This window comes from Balaenoptera musculus, chromosome 7 (genome assembly GCF_009873245.2).
Source record: "Balaenoptera musculus isolate JJ_BM4_2016_0621 chromosome 7, mBalMus1.pri.v3, whole genome shotgun sequence".
NCBI lineage: Eukaryota > Metazoa > Chordata > Mammalia > Artiodactyla > Balaenopteridae > Balaenoptera > Balaenoptera musculus.
The window spans coordinates 106,567,627-106,580,341 of record NC_045791.1 but is presented as its reverse complement, the minus strand read 5'-3'; the positions used below and the strand labels follow the sequence as shown (position 1 = coordinate 106,580,341).

Sequence of the window (12,715 nt, the reverse complement as noted above, 5' to 3'; positions counted from 1 at the left end):
AACCAGATGTTTAAAGCTGTTTCTAAAAACCTCTAAACTCACCCATTTCCATGGATATTAGGTACTTACAGCACTATCAAATTCAATGCTTGTAATTCCTGCATTACTGCCAGACAGGGAACCCTTGAACTCACATTTGTCTGCATAAAAACAAAGATTAAGAAAGGAAGGTTTAAAAAAAAAAAAAAAAAAGATGGTAAATCCAACATATCAATTAAAATGAGGCACTTGAAACACAATGGAAGCCAATTCCATGGTCAAAAACAGCTTTCCTGCATCTTTACAGAATCAAGTAGCAGGACAAATGGAATAACGAGACCAAAATATCCGGCTGGTCAGTTCCAAGAGCAATGAATGTACTAGTGGGTGCAGAGCCCAGCATTTTCCTGTGGGTTCTTACGCTGTTCTTTTCAAGAAATTCAGTGTCATCAATTTCCTTTACAAAAAATGAGTGCAGGAATTTAAAAACATGTCAATCGACCCTAGAGACCGAGTTTGTTATTTCTCAGTAAAATTTTCTACTTTACATAAATACATCTTTGGGTTTGATCAGTATTTGTCAGCTTAACTATCACTTTTGTAGAACCTGACCATTAAAATTTCAGAACCCAAGTACGAAAAGAAATTTCTACTTATATAAACTGGCTAGTCCTCAGAATTCCAGTAAAGCTAGTTTGGAGTCTGGGTAATCTATCTGTTCACTCTATACACATGAACCTAAGGTTCTGGCAATCCAATCGCCTGCCAGTCCTCCCCCCTCCCTCTGCCGCGTCTCCTTCACCAAGAGGCCCAGCCATACACTCCCGGGCTCTGTTTTCAAACAGCTTTGGCCACCCGCAATGAAACTTCAAAGATGAGAGTATGAGTCTCAATGATGATGTGATTCAGTTTCCTTTTTAAAGGGTATCTTAAGGATAACCTATATAGACAAGCCAGGAAAACAATTAGGGAATCATTCAAATCAAACTCATAAAATAGGAGCACAAAATAGTATACATTTCAATTAACAGCCTTTTCTTTTAGGACTTCTAGATGCTAATAATAATGATATAAATACTGGTTTGGGGACTTCCCTGGTGGTCCAGTGGTTAACACTCCACGCTCCCAATGCAGGGGCCCGGGTTCGATCCCTGGTCAGGGAACTAGATCCCTCATGCTGCAGCTAAGAGTTCGCATGCCACAGCGAAGATCCCGCATACCACAACCAAGACCCGGCACAGCCAAACAAATAAATAAACTTATATAAAAAAAAATACTGGTTTGGAGCTGTCAAATACATTTAGGGCCAGGACTATTAACCTGGTGGATGAACCCCTGAATTAATTTGCAAAATATGGCACATTTAATGCCTTTCCCTGGATCCTAGCTTTCATTAGATTTTCACAAGTCAAAAAAAGGCCAACACCTACTAATTTAGGACTTTATTTAGATTAGATCTTTATAGACAAAAATATTCCTGCAAATTCTAAAAGATATCTTTTTGGCTTATGCCTAAAACACTGGTCTATTTGTTTGGCAGGTGACAAAGTGCCAAAATGTAAGAAATGATCAGTAAGTGCTAGTCTACACAAGAGACTGATCTGAAAAGACCAAAGATCTTATTAATCTCTTTTATTTAGAAGGCACTGGGGAGACTATGTCAAGAGCATTTATATAATTCCCAGCGGAGCTGCTGCTTTTGATAGAATGAGCAAAGAGAGGTGTTCCTACTGGATGCAAAGTGGTGGAAGGGTAAAAAAGAGGACCCCCGAACTACTTCATAAAAGGCCTCCTGGACTTGGTCTCTTCCAAGACTCAGTAAATATTAGCCAAGGGGGAAAAATTACAGGCCAAGTAAGCCATTTGTGGAGGAAAGATCCTATAATTAGTTAGGACACGACTGATATTTGTTCCTGAAAACTATAAAAAATGCTACCAGACACTATGTTATTTCTGTAGACCTAGTAGACATTTTTCATTTTATTAACACAAATTATGTTCTGGCACAAATTATGTCAGTATTAATTTTGGTTAGTGTTTACTTCCTCTTTAGCAGCAAAAAGGTAACACTATTACTAATCCCTGGTATCTTTAATTTTCTTATAGGTATTTTTACTGACCAAGGAGTAAAACGAAAATATTTCTAGTGCTATCTGTATTTAATTGCAAGGCATAATCAAAACAGACTATCTGTGTAGATTTTTATCACAAAATCTCTATTCTTTTTTTTTTTTTAAATTAATTTATTTATTTTTGGCTGCATTGGGCCTTCGTTGCTGCATGTGGGCTTTCTCTAGCTGTGGCGAGCAGGGGCTACTCTTTGTTGCGGTGTGCAGGCTTCTCATTGCGGTAGGTTCTCTTGATGCGGAGCACGGGCTCTAGGTGCGCGGGCTCAGTAGTTGTGGCGCATGGGCTTAGGTGCTCCGCAGCGTGTGGGCTCTTCCCGGACCAGGGCTCAAACCCGTGTCCCCGGCATTGGCAGACGGACTCTTAACCACTGCGCCACCAGGGAAGCCCAAAATGTCTATTCTTATGATATGGTTTTGTTTTGTAAGTTTCAGCAATTATCACTCATAAGGTGTTTCTGGGTAAAACAGCACAAATTTTGATGGGTTTCAAATAGCTCTAACTGCCAGGGATTTAAGTACTGAGTCATTTTCATGAAAATCAAAGGCCAGGGTAGACAAGTTGGGTGCTTTATATGACAGCGTGTTCCAGCAAAGGGATCAGTAGATTGCTCTCGCTCTAAATACATCAGCAGTAGTAACACAGGGAGTTCCCTGGGCAGCCCGTGCTCCGCAACAAGAGAAGCCACTGCAATGAGAAGCCCGCGCACCACAACAAAGAGTAGCCCCTGCTCGCCGCAACTGGAGAAAGCCCGCGCGCAGCAACGAAGACCCAACGCAGCCAAAAATCAATCATTCAATCAATCAATTTATATATTAAAAAAGTAGTAGTAACACACATGCTTCTTCAGCAGCTCTACAGCTCAGAGGAGGCCATTTTGGAAAAAGCAAGGCATTTGCAGTCTTAACACTCAAGCTCAGGTCCCAGGTTCCACGACTCCCTGCCCACATAAATCAACCATGTAAATCAAGTAGTGTCTCTGAGTTTTCATCTGTCAAACAGGGGTGATACCCACCTGTCTAACGGCACAGGGCTATTGTGAGGATCAGAGGAAATAAAGTAGAGAAAGGTATGATGGTGCTATTTATTGTTGGAGAGTGAGCATGTATGTGCTGCAAGTACAGAAACCGGACAAAATGGTTCCTATAAAACCCTTCAGTCTATTTGACCCTGCCTTATTATTATTATTTTTTGGCTGTGCTGTGTGGCTTGTGGGATCTTGGTTCCCTGACCAGGGAATGAACTCGGGCCCTTGGCAGTGAAAGCCTGGAGTCCTAACCCCTGGACTTCCAAGGGAATTCCCTGACCTTGCCTTACTAAAAATACATGTATATTTTAACTGACTATCAAAATGTTGAAAGTGGGCTATGCCCATGTTCAGAATTTTGGGAGAGGGTTTCACTAACTCCCATTTCCTGTTTTAATGCCATCCCATTTTGAGTACTCTGAGGTCATTCCTGAAACAATGTCTAATCAAAGAGACTGAGTCTTGATTTTAGAATCCTTGTCTAATAAGCTATTTGTTAAATACATTTTCCTAGATGATACATCCCTCTGTTTATTCTCAAGCTTAGATACGATGTCAGTCATTTTTTGCTAGGCTATGGCCACTGGCATTATTAAATGCATAAACCACAGCTTGATGTGTAATTTAATTGTCGAGTCCATGACTACAAGATTTTTTATTTTCCTTCTAAAACCTGTACTATCCTGGAAGATCCCCTGGTCAGTACATATTTGAGAAAACACAAATGCTAACGTATCTGTAACTCAACAGCATTCTCTAGTCACTACTTGGAAACCGAGAGCAAACATCTATTTGGCTGTATCAGCTGTAAAGGATAACTGAGAGGGTAATAATGCTTTGGTCAGATGATTCCTCACACAAAATACCGTATGTTTCAAGAAGATGAACAACTCAAAGACTGCGTGAAAGCAAGGCCAACCAGATGTCACCAACACAGCTTCTTTCTGTTTCTCACTCCAGCGAGATCTCACCTCCGACCACTTCCCAGAGCTTCACCCTCCGATCCATGCCTCCCGTGGCCAGGAGCCGGGAACCCGGACTGAACTGCACGGCATTGACCTCCCCATCGTGAGCGTCCTGCAAGACAAGTGCCCTGTTTCAAACCCAACCCATCATTCCCAAGAAGAAAGGGCCCAATACTGACGAACACTCTGGACCCCTAACCAAAGGTTAAACACCTGTCATTAAAGAGGGGACCCAATCACAAACTTGGGTTCCTAGCCCAGGGTCTCCTATGATTCTATTATCATTAAATTCTTATAGCTACAGTTCTTTTTAAACACAGTGCAACCTTCTTAAAAAGCATTCAAAATCTGTGTAAACTAACTGCCTAAAGTTTGTCTTTGCATTAATTTTCCTTCTTCTAAGAATAATGTAATTTCAATCTATATTGTACTATGATCTTAAGAGCTTAAAAGTAAGCCTATGATTAACTGCCTCTTCTGGTCCAGACTGCATTAATACCACATGTTAAACTACGTATCAAATTAAGATATAGCATGGCTTCTCATGACTTAAAAAAAAGCCTTTTCTTTTTTTAAAAAGCCTTTCTTTTGGTCTCCTTAATACGAATACATCCTGGTATGAGTAGATGCCGCTCCTACCGCCACCCATCAGTGTTAGAGTAGGATCCCAGGTAGTTCTTTCCAGAAACAACACGGCACTACATGTACTAGCAGTGCAGCCTCCGCCAAGTTCCTTCACTTCCCAAAGCCTCAGTTTGTTCGTCTATGAAAATGGACTTCTGCAGGTTTTGTGAGCTAGGAATGTGCCCGACCATGACTCGGCCTTCGACAAAAGCAGCAGGTGTTATTTTGGCAGAACTTAAATTCTTCATAGGGAGATGTCTGAGAATGGCATCCACATTGGAACACATGATCTGAAAAGGTGGTGGCATTTGTGTTCAAGATGAGAAAGGAAACCAAACAAAAAGCACCCCATCCTAGAATGGGAAGAGAGAATACTAGACCTGACTATAATCTCCTAAGAGACCATGGATACTGAAATATTTATGAATGAAATACTTTGAGATCTGCTTTAAGTTGCTCCAGCAAAAGTGTGGGCAGGGGCGGGGGACCCTGCAATACATGAATTATAAATACTAGATCCTTAAACCTGCCATCAATCACTTGCCTAAAAGGTCATTTTGGGAATACAAAATCTGATCTTCACATTTGCTTGGGACTGAAAAAGGTGCCTGAAATATTGAGAATGTGACTCATGAACTGACTGGAATATAAACATGATTTATTATTACTTTGCTTGATCTGCTTTCTCACCACCCTCTCGTGTCCCAGTGCTGAAAAGCTGTCTGACAGGGGCTCAAACTCTTTACCTCCATACAGTTCCGTTTTCTTTTCAATGACACCTTTCGACTTCGGAGGCCTCAGATTGAAAACTTCAGATCATGCACCATCACAACCATGGCTGCCACTCACCAATCTCCTGTACGGCCGGTTCTGTCGGATGCTTGTCAGCTGTGCACTGCTCACTCTCAGAAACACACGCTGACAGAATCCCAAATTATCAGCTGCTCCATTACCCCATACACATGACTTAAATGTGACAGGAGGGAAAAAATGGGCTGCTGGGAGCTGAGGGCAGGGAAGGCAGTGTGACGTTAAGTGCAATCAGACCTTTTACCAATCATCATCGACCTCCGAGGTGCCCAGGCCTGTTAGAGAATCACAGGAGTGCAGTGGGAAGGGGTCTTAATGGTCCCCCGTCCAACTCCTCATCCAGAGCAGGACTCTCTTTACAATGACCAAGGTGGCTAATCGCTCAGTCAGTGCATTGTATGGAAATAACTATTAAAGTTCCTCTTCACGCCTGGAAATGAAAGCTGCCCTCATATAAACTCTATCCCATTTTTACAGCAAGCCTTTCTCTCCCCGAACGTTAGCTCCTCCAACTCACCCCACGCAACCCAAGAGTTAACCCAACTATTTGGGCTTTGCTCTACTCTTCCGTCCCCCACCCTATTTGCCAGCCCTGAGCCAGGGACTCTACAATTCCCCAGGCCAGTTGCATGTCTGCTCAATTACCCTAGCCAGGATCCGGATTATCCTTTAGTACTAGGACCCAGCTCCACACTCCAGCTGACAGCCATGGTATCACAGTGGTTTCTGCCCAGGAGTGTCTCCAGCTTCCAACTATGTGCTCCTAATGGTCAGAAGTCACATGGACCTGAGTATAATTTGTGAAGCCAAGAGCTGCCCTACTGACCTTCCAAAACAGACCACTGACTAGAAACTCTAAATTGGAGCCAACTGGTGACAACAATTGCATGAATTATTCTCTAATTCCTCACCATCCCAAATTAGCTCTCCCCTCCCCTTGCCCCACCCCCTCATGCTACCCATCCTCTCAGCCAGCCCTACATTACAGAGGGTGGCTGCAAATAAATTCTGTTCTCTGAAGAGAAGCAAAATACACTAATTTTACTTACCTTAGCAAAGCAATTTTGCTTTGCTTATCAAAATGTAATCAATCCTTTCTATCAGACAGCCAACAGGTGTAAAAGTTCCATATAGACAAAACAATAATAGAAAGCTTAGCTGCAGCAGGAGAAAGGGTCCTTTGTCAGGCTCTGTTTCTTTATGAAGCTTGGTGGGCTCTGGGGATAAATCATACTTACGAAGACACACACTGCAGTCGTTGGCACCCTCACTTCTTTACTAGAACCAGGATGAATATCCGTGTTATCCTGGGGAACTGGAAAGGAAGACACAGAGCGCCTCCTAAGAAGTAACATAAAGGAAAACATCAGGATTGCACAGGCTTACTGTCCACCAAACTCTCAGAAGGGATTCAAAGACATCTTTTATCAATAGCTTCTTTTCCCTTCTAGACCCTCCAAACCACAGAATGATTCCCCAAATCAGAAGCAACCTCACTCAGTGACAACTGGAAAGACAGTCAGCACTTACCTGTACTCTCCTTTTCGCTAACTCATGGACTCCAAAACTCAACACTGAAAAGCAATCCTGAACAACTGCTGCCCCCGTCAATAAACAGCTACAGATGTTCTCAACTTAATGTAACCGCTAGCTCAGAGGGAGCGCGTTGGTATTTTCATAAAACTATTTTAAGATGATTCCTATGCCTGGTTACAATCATCCTCAGCATACACTTGTGGTCAAGGTGGAGCTGAACACATGCCAAAAGAAAGAGCGACCAGGGCTTGATTACTGTACAGAGCTCAGCCTATTCGCCTGTCTCAGAGGGCTGACAGCGTTCCTAGGAGCATGCAAAGCGTCCTGGTTATTAGCACATGTACACGTGATGAATGGGGTAGTGAAGCGGTGATCAGCATAATTATCAACGACCCACACTTGCATGCTGGGCTAAGAGAGGATAATATTTTCACCTGGCAGCATCAGAAGAGTGATGTCCCAAAAGGGGAGACTCGGACAGACTAAAGGGTAAGGCCAGAGATCAGCACGCAGCGAGATTAAGAGAAAGGAAGTTGAGGAAAAAAGGAAGAAGCTAAATGAAAAGCTGAAATTAAGGCATCTGTATACTCTGCACTGAAATTCTGGCGCACGTTTAAAAAACGACAACAAATCATGTACATGTACTTAGGTATATTTATACACATATTAACAAGGAAAGGTGAAGGTTTTCTAACCTACCCAAAGATATTAGTGATAGAATCCAGAAGGCCTCCAGCAGGCTGCGAGAGTCGCTTACTAAAGAGGAGGGGAGGATAGGTTTAAACCTTAGAAACATTTTGCCCAAATAATCAATCAAAAACAGTCCACAAAAGTACCTGGGAGTGTGTTTCCCACTGAGTTCCCAAACCCCAGCCGAGAAACCCCTCACAGCACTGAACCACCAGAAAGCATTGGGAAGGTAGGAGGGAAAACCCAGCCTTGAAGTTTCAAAAGAAATATGGTTCCCTAGCACTAAATTAACTTCCCTGGAAATAATGCTTTAGACGATGAACTGTCTAAGTGACCTAACGACAACTTCTAGTGGTTAATGACCAATCCCATTCTTTTCATCCTGTTTTGGCAAATTAAAAAAAGAAAAGAAAAAAAATCCTGGAGCCCTAGTAAGAATTACACAGTACGATCTAAACAATCACCCTGCCTAACAAGGTCCATCTTTCAGAAAGCCACTACGCTTTTTTCTGCTTCTCTTCACAGCTGGTGGCGGCACTAAGGGACGGCTAGCCTCCTATTAAGCAGAGGTGACCCGAGAAAGACGGAGACACCCTGGAGCCCGTGAGCCCCATGGCTGAGTGAGAGGGGCTGCACGTTCCAGCTGGGGGTCCGGGGGCGCCGCACCGTTCCCTGGCCCCGCCCACAAGCATGCTGCCGGGCTGCCGCTCGAGCTCTCCGCCCCTGGCACAGCCCGTCTACTCACGCGGCGGCTCTGCTGACGGCCCGCACCGGAGAGGCCTCCTCGGCGTGATCGGAGGTTTCATCCGCAAGGACTTCAATGTCGTCATCCCTGGAAAGAAGGGCAAGTGGCTGAGTCTTTGATTCTGCTCAACAGGAGCTCTGTGATGAGTCTACAAAGGCCGACCCCAACACCATTTCCTGATCACACAGGGCCTATGTGCCTTGGCTGTGACACAGGCGGTCAAGGCTTCTCTGGAGAAACAGGAGTTGCCACCTGAACAATAGCGTAGAAACAATCTGTTCAAGTCAAATCCAGGAGTCCACCTGAAAATAACTTTAGAAGTGAGCTTTTGCTCTTTTTAGGTCTAACACAGCTCCCATTTGGAAAGCAATGAAATAATGGCTTATTAAGCCTATAATCACATAACCAGTACTAAGGTAGATTTTTCTCATCAGAAGTCTGGTTTGTAGCTAAAGGGCTCCCGCATGCCAACAACTGGACTGCAGCACTCACTAAGAAACAGTTCCCGTGAGACGGGCTGAATAACGTAGAGGATAGCTAGGGGCAGCTATGGTGTACAAGAAAATGCCAGGATAGGGAGAAGATCCAAGTCAATAGGAAAATGGACTGCTAAAAGGGCAAAGAAGTCAACGGGTACCTAAACAACCCAGTTCTAAATATTACTTTAATAGTAAAAGACAGGAAAGCAAAATCTAAACATAATTCATTTTTGACTCTGGGTATTTGAGGCTTATGTTTAAGCATAACTCTGGGTATTTGCTGTTTCTGACATTTTAGAGAGTCCATTATATTACACATGAGATAATCAAGTCACAGGACCATGCTCCTTTGCTGGTGTTTATCCCACCGGATGCAAAGCTCCTCTGGAATTCCCCTTCCTCCTTGTTTTCCTGGTTGCGGGGAAGGTAAGTAATTATTTTGGTCTTAATGACCTCCTACCGAGTTGAGACCTTCATGGAGGAGTAAAATAATAAAATCTAATAACCCAAGACTTTATTACCAAATGTTTGGATTCATAAGAACTTGAGAGATTTTTCCATGATTAATTATCTGGGTTATGTAAATGTATACTTCAGAACTTGTTACCAAGCAAGTTAAACCAAGTTCAAGCAAATTTATTTTCCTTGGCTATTGATTCTAGGATCCCGTGTAACTGAACCCAGTCTTGGCCAGGATTAGAGGAGAACAAAGGCAGGCCTGAAGACAGAGAACAGGCTGGGCTTTCTTCTCTTCTCAGTTGTGGTCTGCGGGTCACTTGTGTCCGCACAAGGGTAACAACAGAACAGCAGAGATGGCAAGAGTAACAAACATGAGCTGAGCCTATGTAAATGGTTTGTTTAAGATAGAGTTGTATAGTTATAAAGGTACTTGGAACAGTGCAAAGGCCCAGGACCACGAGAAAATACCAGCATCTGGTTAACGTGTTATCAAAACCTTTCAAAGGTGTTAATGTCCTTTCACCTAGAAACTCTACTTTTAGGGAAGAACAGAGATGAAGAACAGGCCTTTACAGTCAAACACCCTTAGGTTTCCACCCTGTCTCTGCCATTTCCTTTGTGATTTGGGGCAGGATGCTGGACCTTTCTACACCTAGTCACCTGTTTATGCTGGCCAATAACAGGCAGACAAATGATGCTTTTATAAGCTGTTATTTTTAAGGAACCAAATCTCATTTCCAGGTCAACTATTTAGCTACTTTGTAGCTTTGGGCAAATACACCTGAGATTCATTTTCTACATGGGAAGAGTATAGAAATTATGCACATATGCTACATCTAAAGCAAAGGCTTGGTATGAGATTCGTTTTCTTATAAATCAAGACCTTTGTCTGGCAGATGACTCCTGAGTGAATTTAAACCACTCCCCTCCATTTACAAGGAAGCAACCAACATTTAAAAAAATAGAAGATCATAACTCTAATACTATATTCCAGAATCTATTTCAACGAGGGAGAAGACCCCACATCCTGAACCAGAGCAAAGGGAATTTAGTCACTAAAATACCCACTGCTCTGAAAACAAAGCTTCAAATCTCAGGGAAGACCCTCCACCCAATTCCAGATTAGGAAAAACTCCATATTGACTCAATTGTCTTGGTCCCAGGAGATCCTAGTTTTTACTTAGGCTTCAAAGGTTTGCCCAAGCTCCACTTGAAGCCACAAACCAAGAAGAGAACAAGAGACAGAACCGCATCCCAGCATCACACTGCAACAGCTCCAACCAGAGGGAGAAAACAGGTCAGTCTCAACAGGAAAACAGCGAGGCTGTCACTGGTTAAGGGTGGAGGAAGTCAGAATTCACACTCACAGCTAATGAGTATAAACTGGAACAACTTTCTGGAAGGTAATGGGTGTTTTTTATTTTCTGCCCTAAGTCTTTTAGTTTTCCTTCTACAATTTGTAAAATGGTTTTATAGAAATAGAATATTATAAGACTATTTCAAAATAGCACATCAAATTACTACGAGCATAGTTTTGATTTGTACATCTCTACTCACTGCTCAACTGGTAGAGGTTCCTTTGCTGCTTCTGCGAGCTCCTTCTGCAGCCGGGCTTGCCGCCTCCTATTTAAAAAAAAAAAAGCCCACTATTTATGTTTACTTAAATAAAGCATGGGGTTTTGGCTCTCAAAAAACTACTAGTAACACATTTGAATATTCAATGCACTTAAAGTAACAACTACCCTGGGCAAAGATACCTAAAGTCCCAAATCCACAACTGTAACTTCAGTAAGGACCCTATTATAATGGATTTCAGAGCAAAGTCCTAGGAGGGATTAGAGAGAACAGTGAACCAGCAAGGGAGAAGCCTGCCTGTGGAGACCCAGGGCCTCTCAGGACAGAAACATGCATCAGGTTTATCCAGGGTTAGTTATGGTCAAGACTTAGTTTTCTTAAGTAAACATTCTCACACTAACATACCAAGAGCATGAATAATAATAAAAATTTACTTGTACCTGGCATGGTTTTATTATTTTACAGAGTTTAACTCATTTAACACTTATAACAAACTTTTTGAGGTTAAGTACTATGATTCCCATTTTACAGATGAGGAAACTGAGGTATAGTGAGATTCTTGAGTCATCAAAATGTACAAGGCTTCAGTTTACTAGGGCTGGACACACAAGTCCTGGCTGCAGCAAAATTTTAATGTGGTCAGCAGTCGCTTCCACTCTCTCCCCTCTCAGAACCATTTCTGTCTTTCCTTCCCAAGTCCTCAATTCAGGAGCTTCCTAACCTTTAAACCTTGGCTTCCCTCTCTCTTCCATGGCAAGTTCACCTCTGTCAGTTTTGCCCTCACTGTGGAGGACCCCCAACCCAGAACTCTAGCACTGCTACTGAGCTCAGGTCAAGAGTTCTGATGGAATTTAAAAAAATTTTTCTAAATTAAAAAAAAACTTTCCTTAATTTTTAAAAAAGTTTCTGCCATAGTGATAATTCTCAAAATACGGCAAAGTCCTGTAGGTGGCACATCAGAATTTGGGATGGGATGAGGCTCTAGCTTGAAAAAGTGCCTTACACTCTTAATCTTATACCTGGAAAAGTCAGTTTTACAGGACAAGTGACAAAAATTACAGGTTAACCAGTTTTTCTTAGCTGGAATAGATGACCTATAAACTGTCTTTGAGGGGAAAGCAGAATCCTGGTGCGGGGTGTGTAAGACTCCTCTAAAGGAAAGGCACCTGTCTGCAAGGAGTGGGTAAAGGACAGAGCTGGAGTCATGGGGAGAAGAAAACACCCGCAGCCCAGCCTTCGTTACAACAGCCGACAGGAAACGTCCTTCTTTAACACTGACAGCTTCTTACACAGCAGCCACCGTGCCTGCCTGTGGCGACACACCCCAGCCTCGCGGGGGAGGCGGAACACAAGCAGCTATTTCAAAAAACAGCGCTCCAGATGACCCAGGTAAACAAAAGCTGCTAGGAGAGGAAGGACATCTAATCTGGGAAACTGGCAGGAAGGGGGAAGGCTTCTAAGGAGGAGGAACTAGTTGAGTCAAGTAACGAAAAGAATCCCCAGGTCCCACACGTGCAATCAGATGGTAATACGTGCAATGGCATATTCCTAGGAAAACATTCCAAAGGACAGAACAAGGGCAGGTATGTAATGTGCCTCACTCCCCATTTTCACTAGAAAATTTGGGCTGTTCTTGTCCACGGTGATGACCAAGGGCTCTCCCTCTGCATAACCACACGCCTGCCCACTTCTCCCTCAG

The 12,715-nt window shown here is 43.0% G+C and overlaps 1 protein-coding gene and 1 non-coding gene across 4 annotated transcripts in view; both read right to left on the bottom strand.

Moving 5' to 3' along the window:
* The window catches only part of ATG16L1 (autophagy related 16 like 1), a 42,908-nt gene that overhangs the window by 17,504 nt on the left and 12,689 nt on the right, over nucleotides 1–12,715 (bottom strand). The window contains exons 6-12 of one of the 3 annotated variants that reach the window (XM_036857972.1): nucleotides 10,999–11,064; nucleotides 8,504–8,590; nucleotides 7,768–7,824; nucleotides 7,503–7,550; nucleotides 6,771–6,873; nucleotides 4,105–4,210; nucleotides 70–140 (exon numbers count right to left, since the gene is read on the bottom strand). In XM_036857972.1, the coding sequence (XP_036713867.1) occupies nucleotides 70–140; nucleotides 4,105–4,210; nucleotides 6,771–6,873; nucleotides 7,503–7,550; nucleotides 7,768–7,824; nucleotides 8,504–8,590; nucleotides 10,999–11,064 (538 nt within the window). The remainder of the gene's footprint in view (nucleotides 1–69; nucleotides 141–4,104; nucleotides 4,211–6,770; nucleotides 6,874–7,502; nucleotides 7,551–7,767; nucleotides 7,825–8,503; nucleotides 8,591–10,998; nucleotides 11,065–12,715) is intronic. The other 2 variants (XM_036857973.1, XM_036857975.1) reach the window with 2 other exon arrangements.
* LOC118898598 lies at nucleotides 5,516–5,791 on the bottom strand. Its single transcript, XR_005020744.1, has one exon.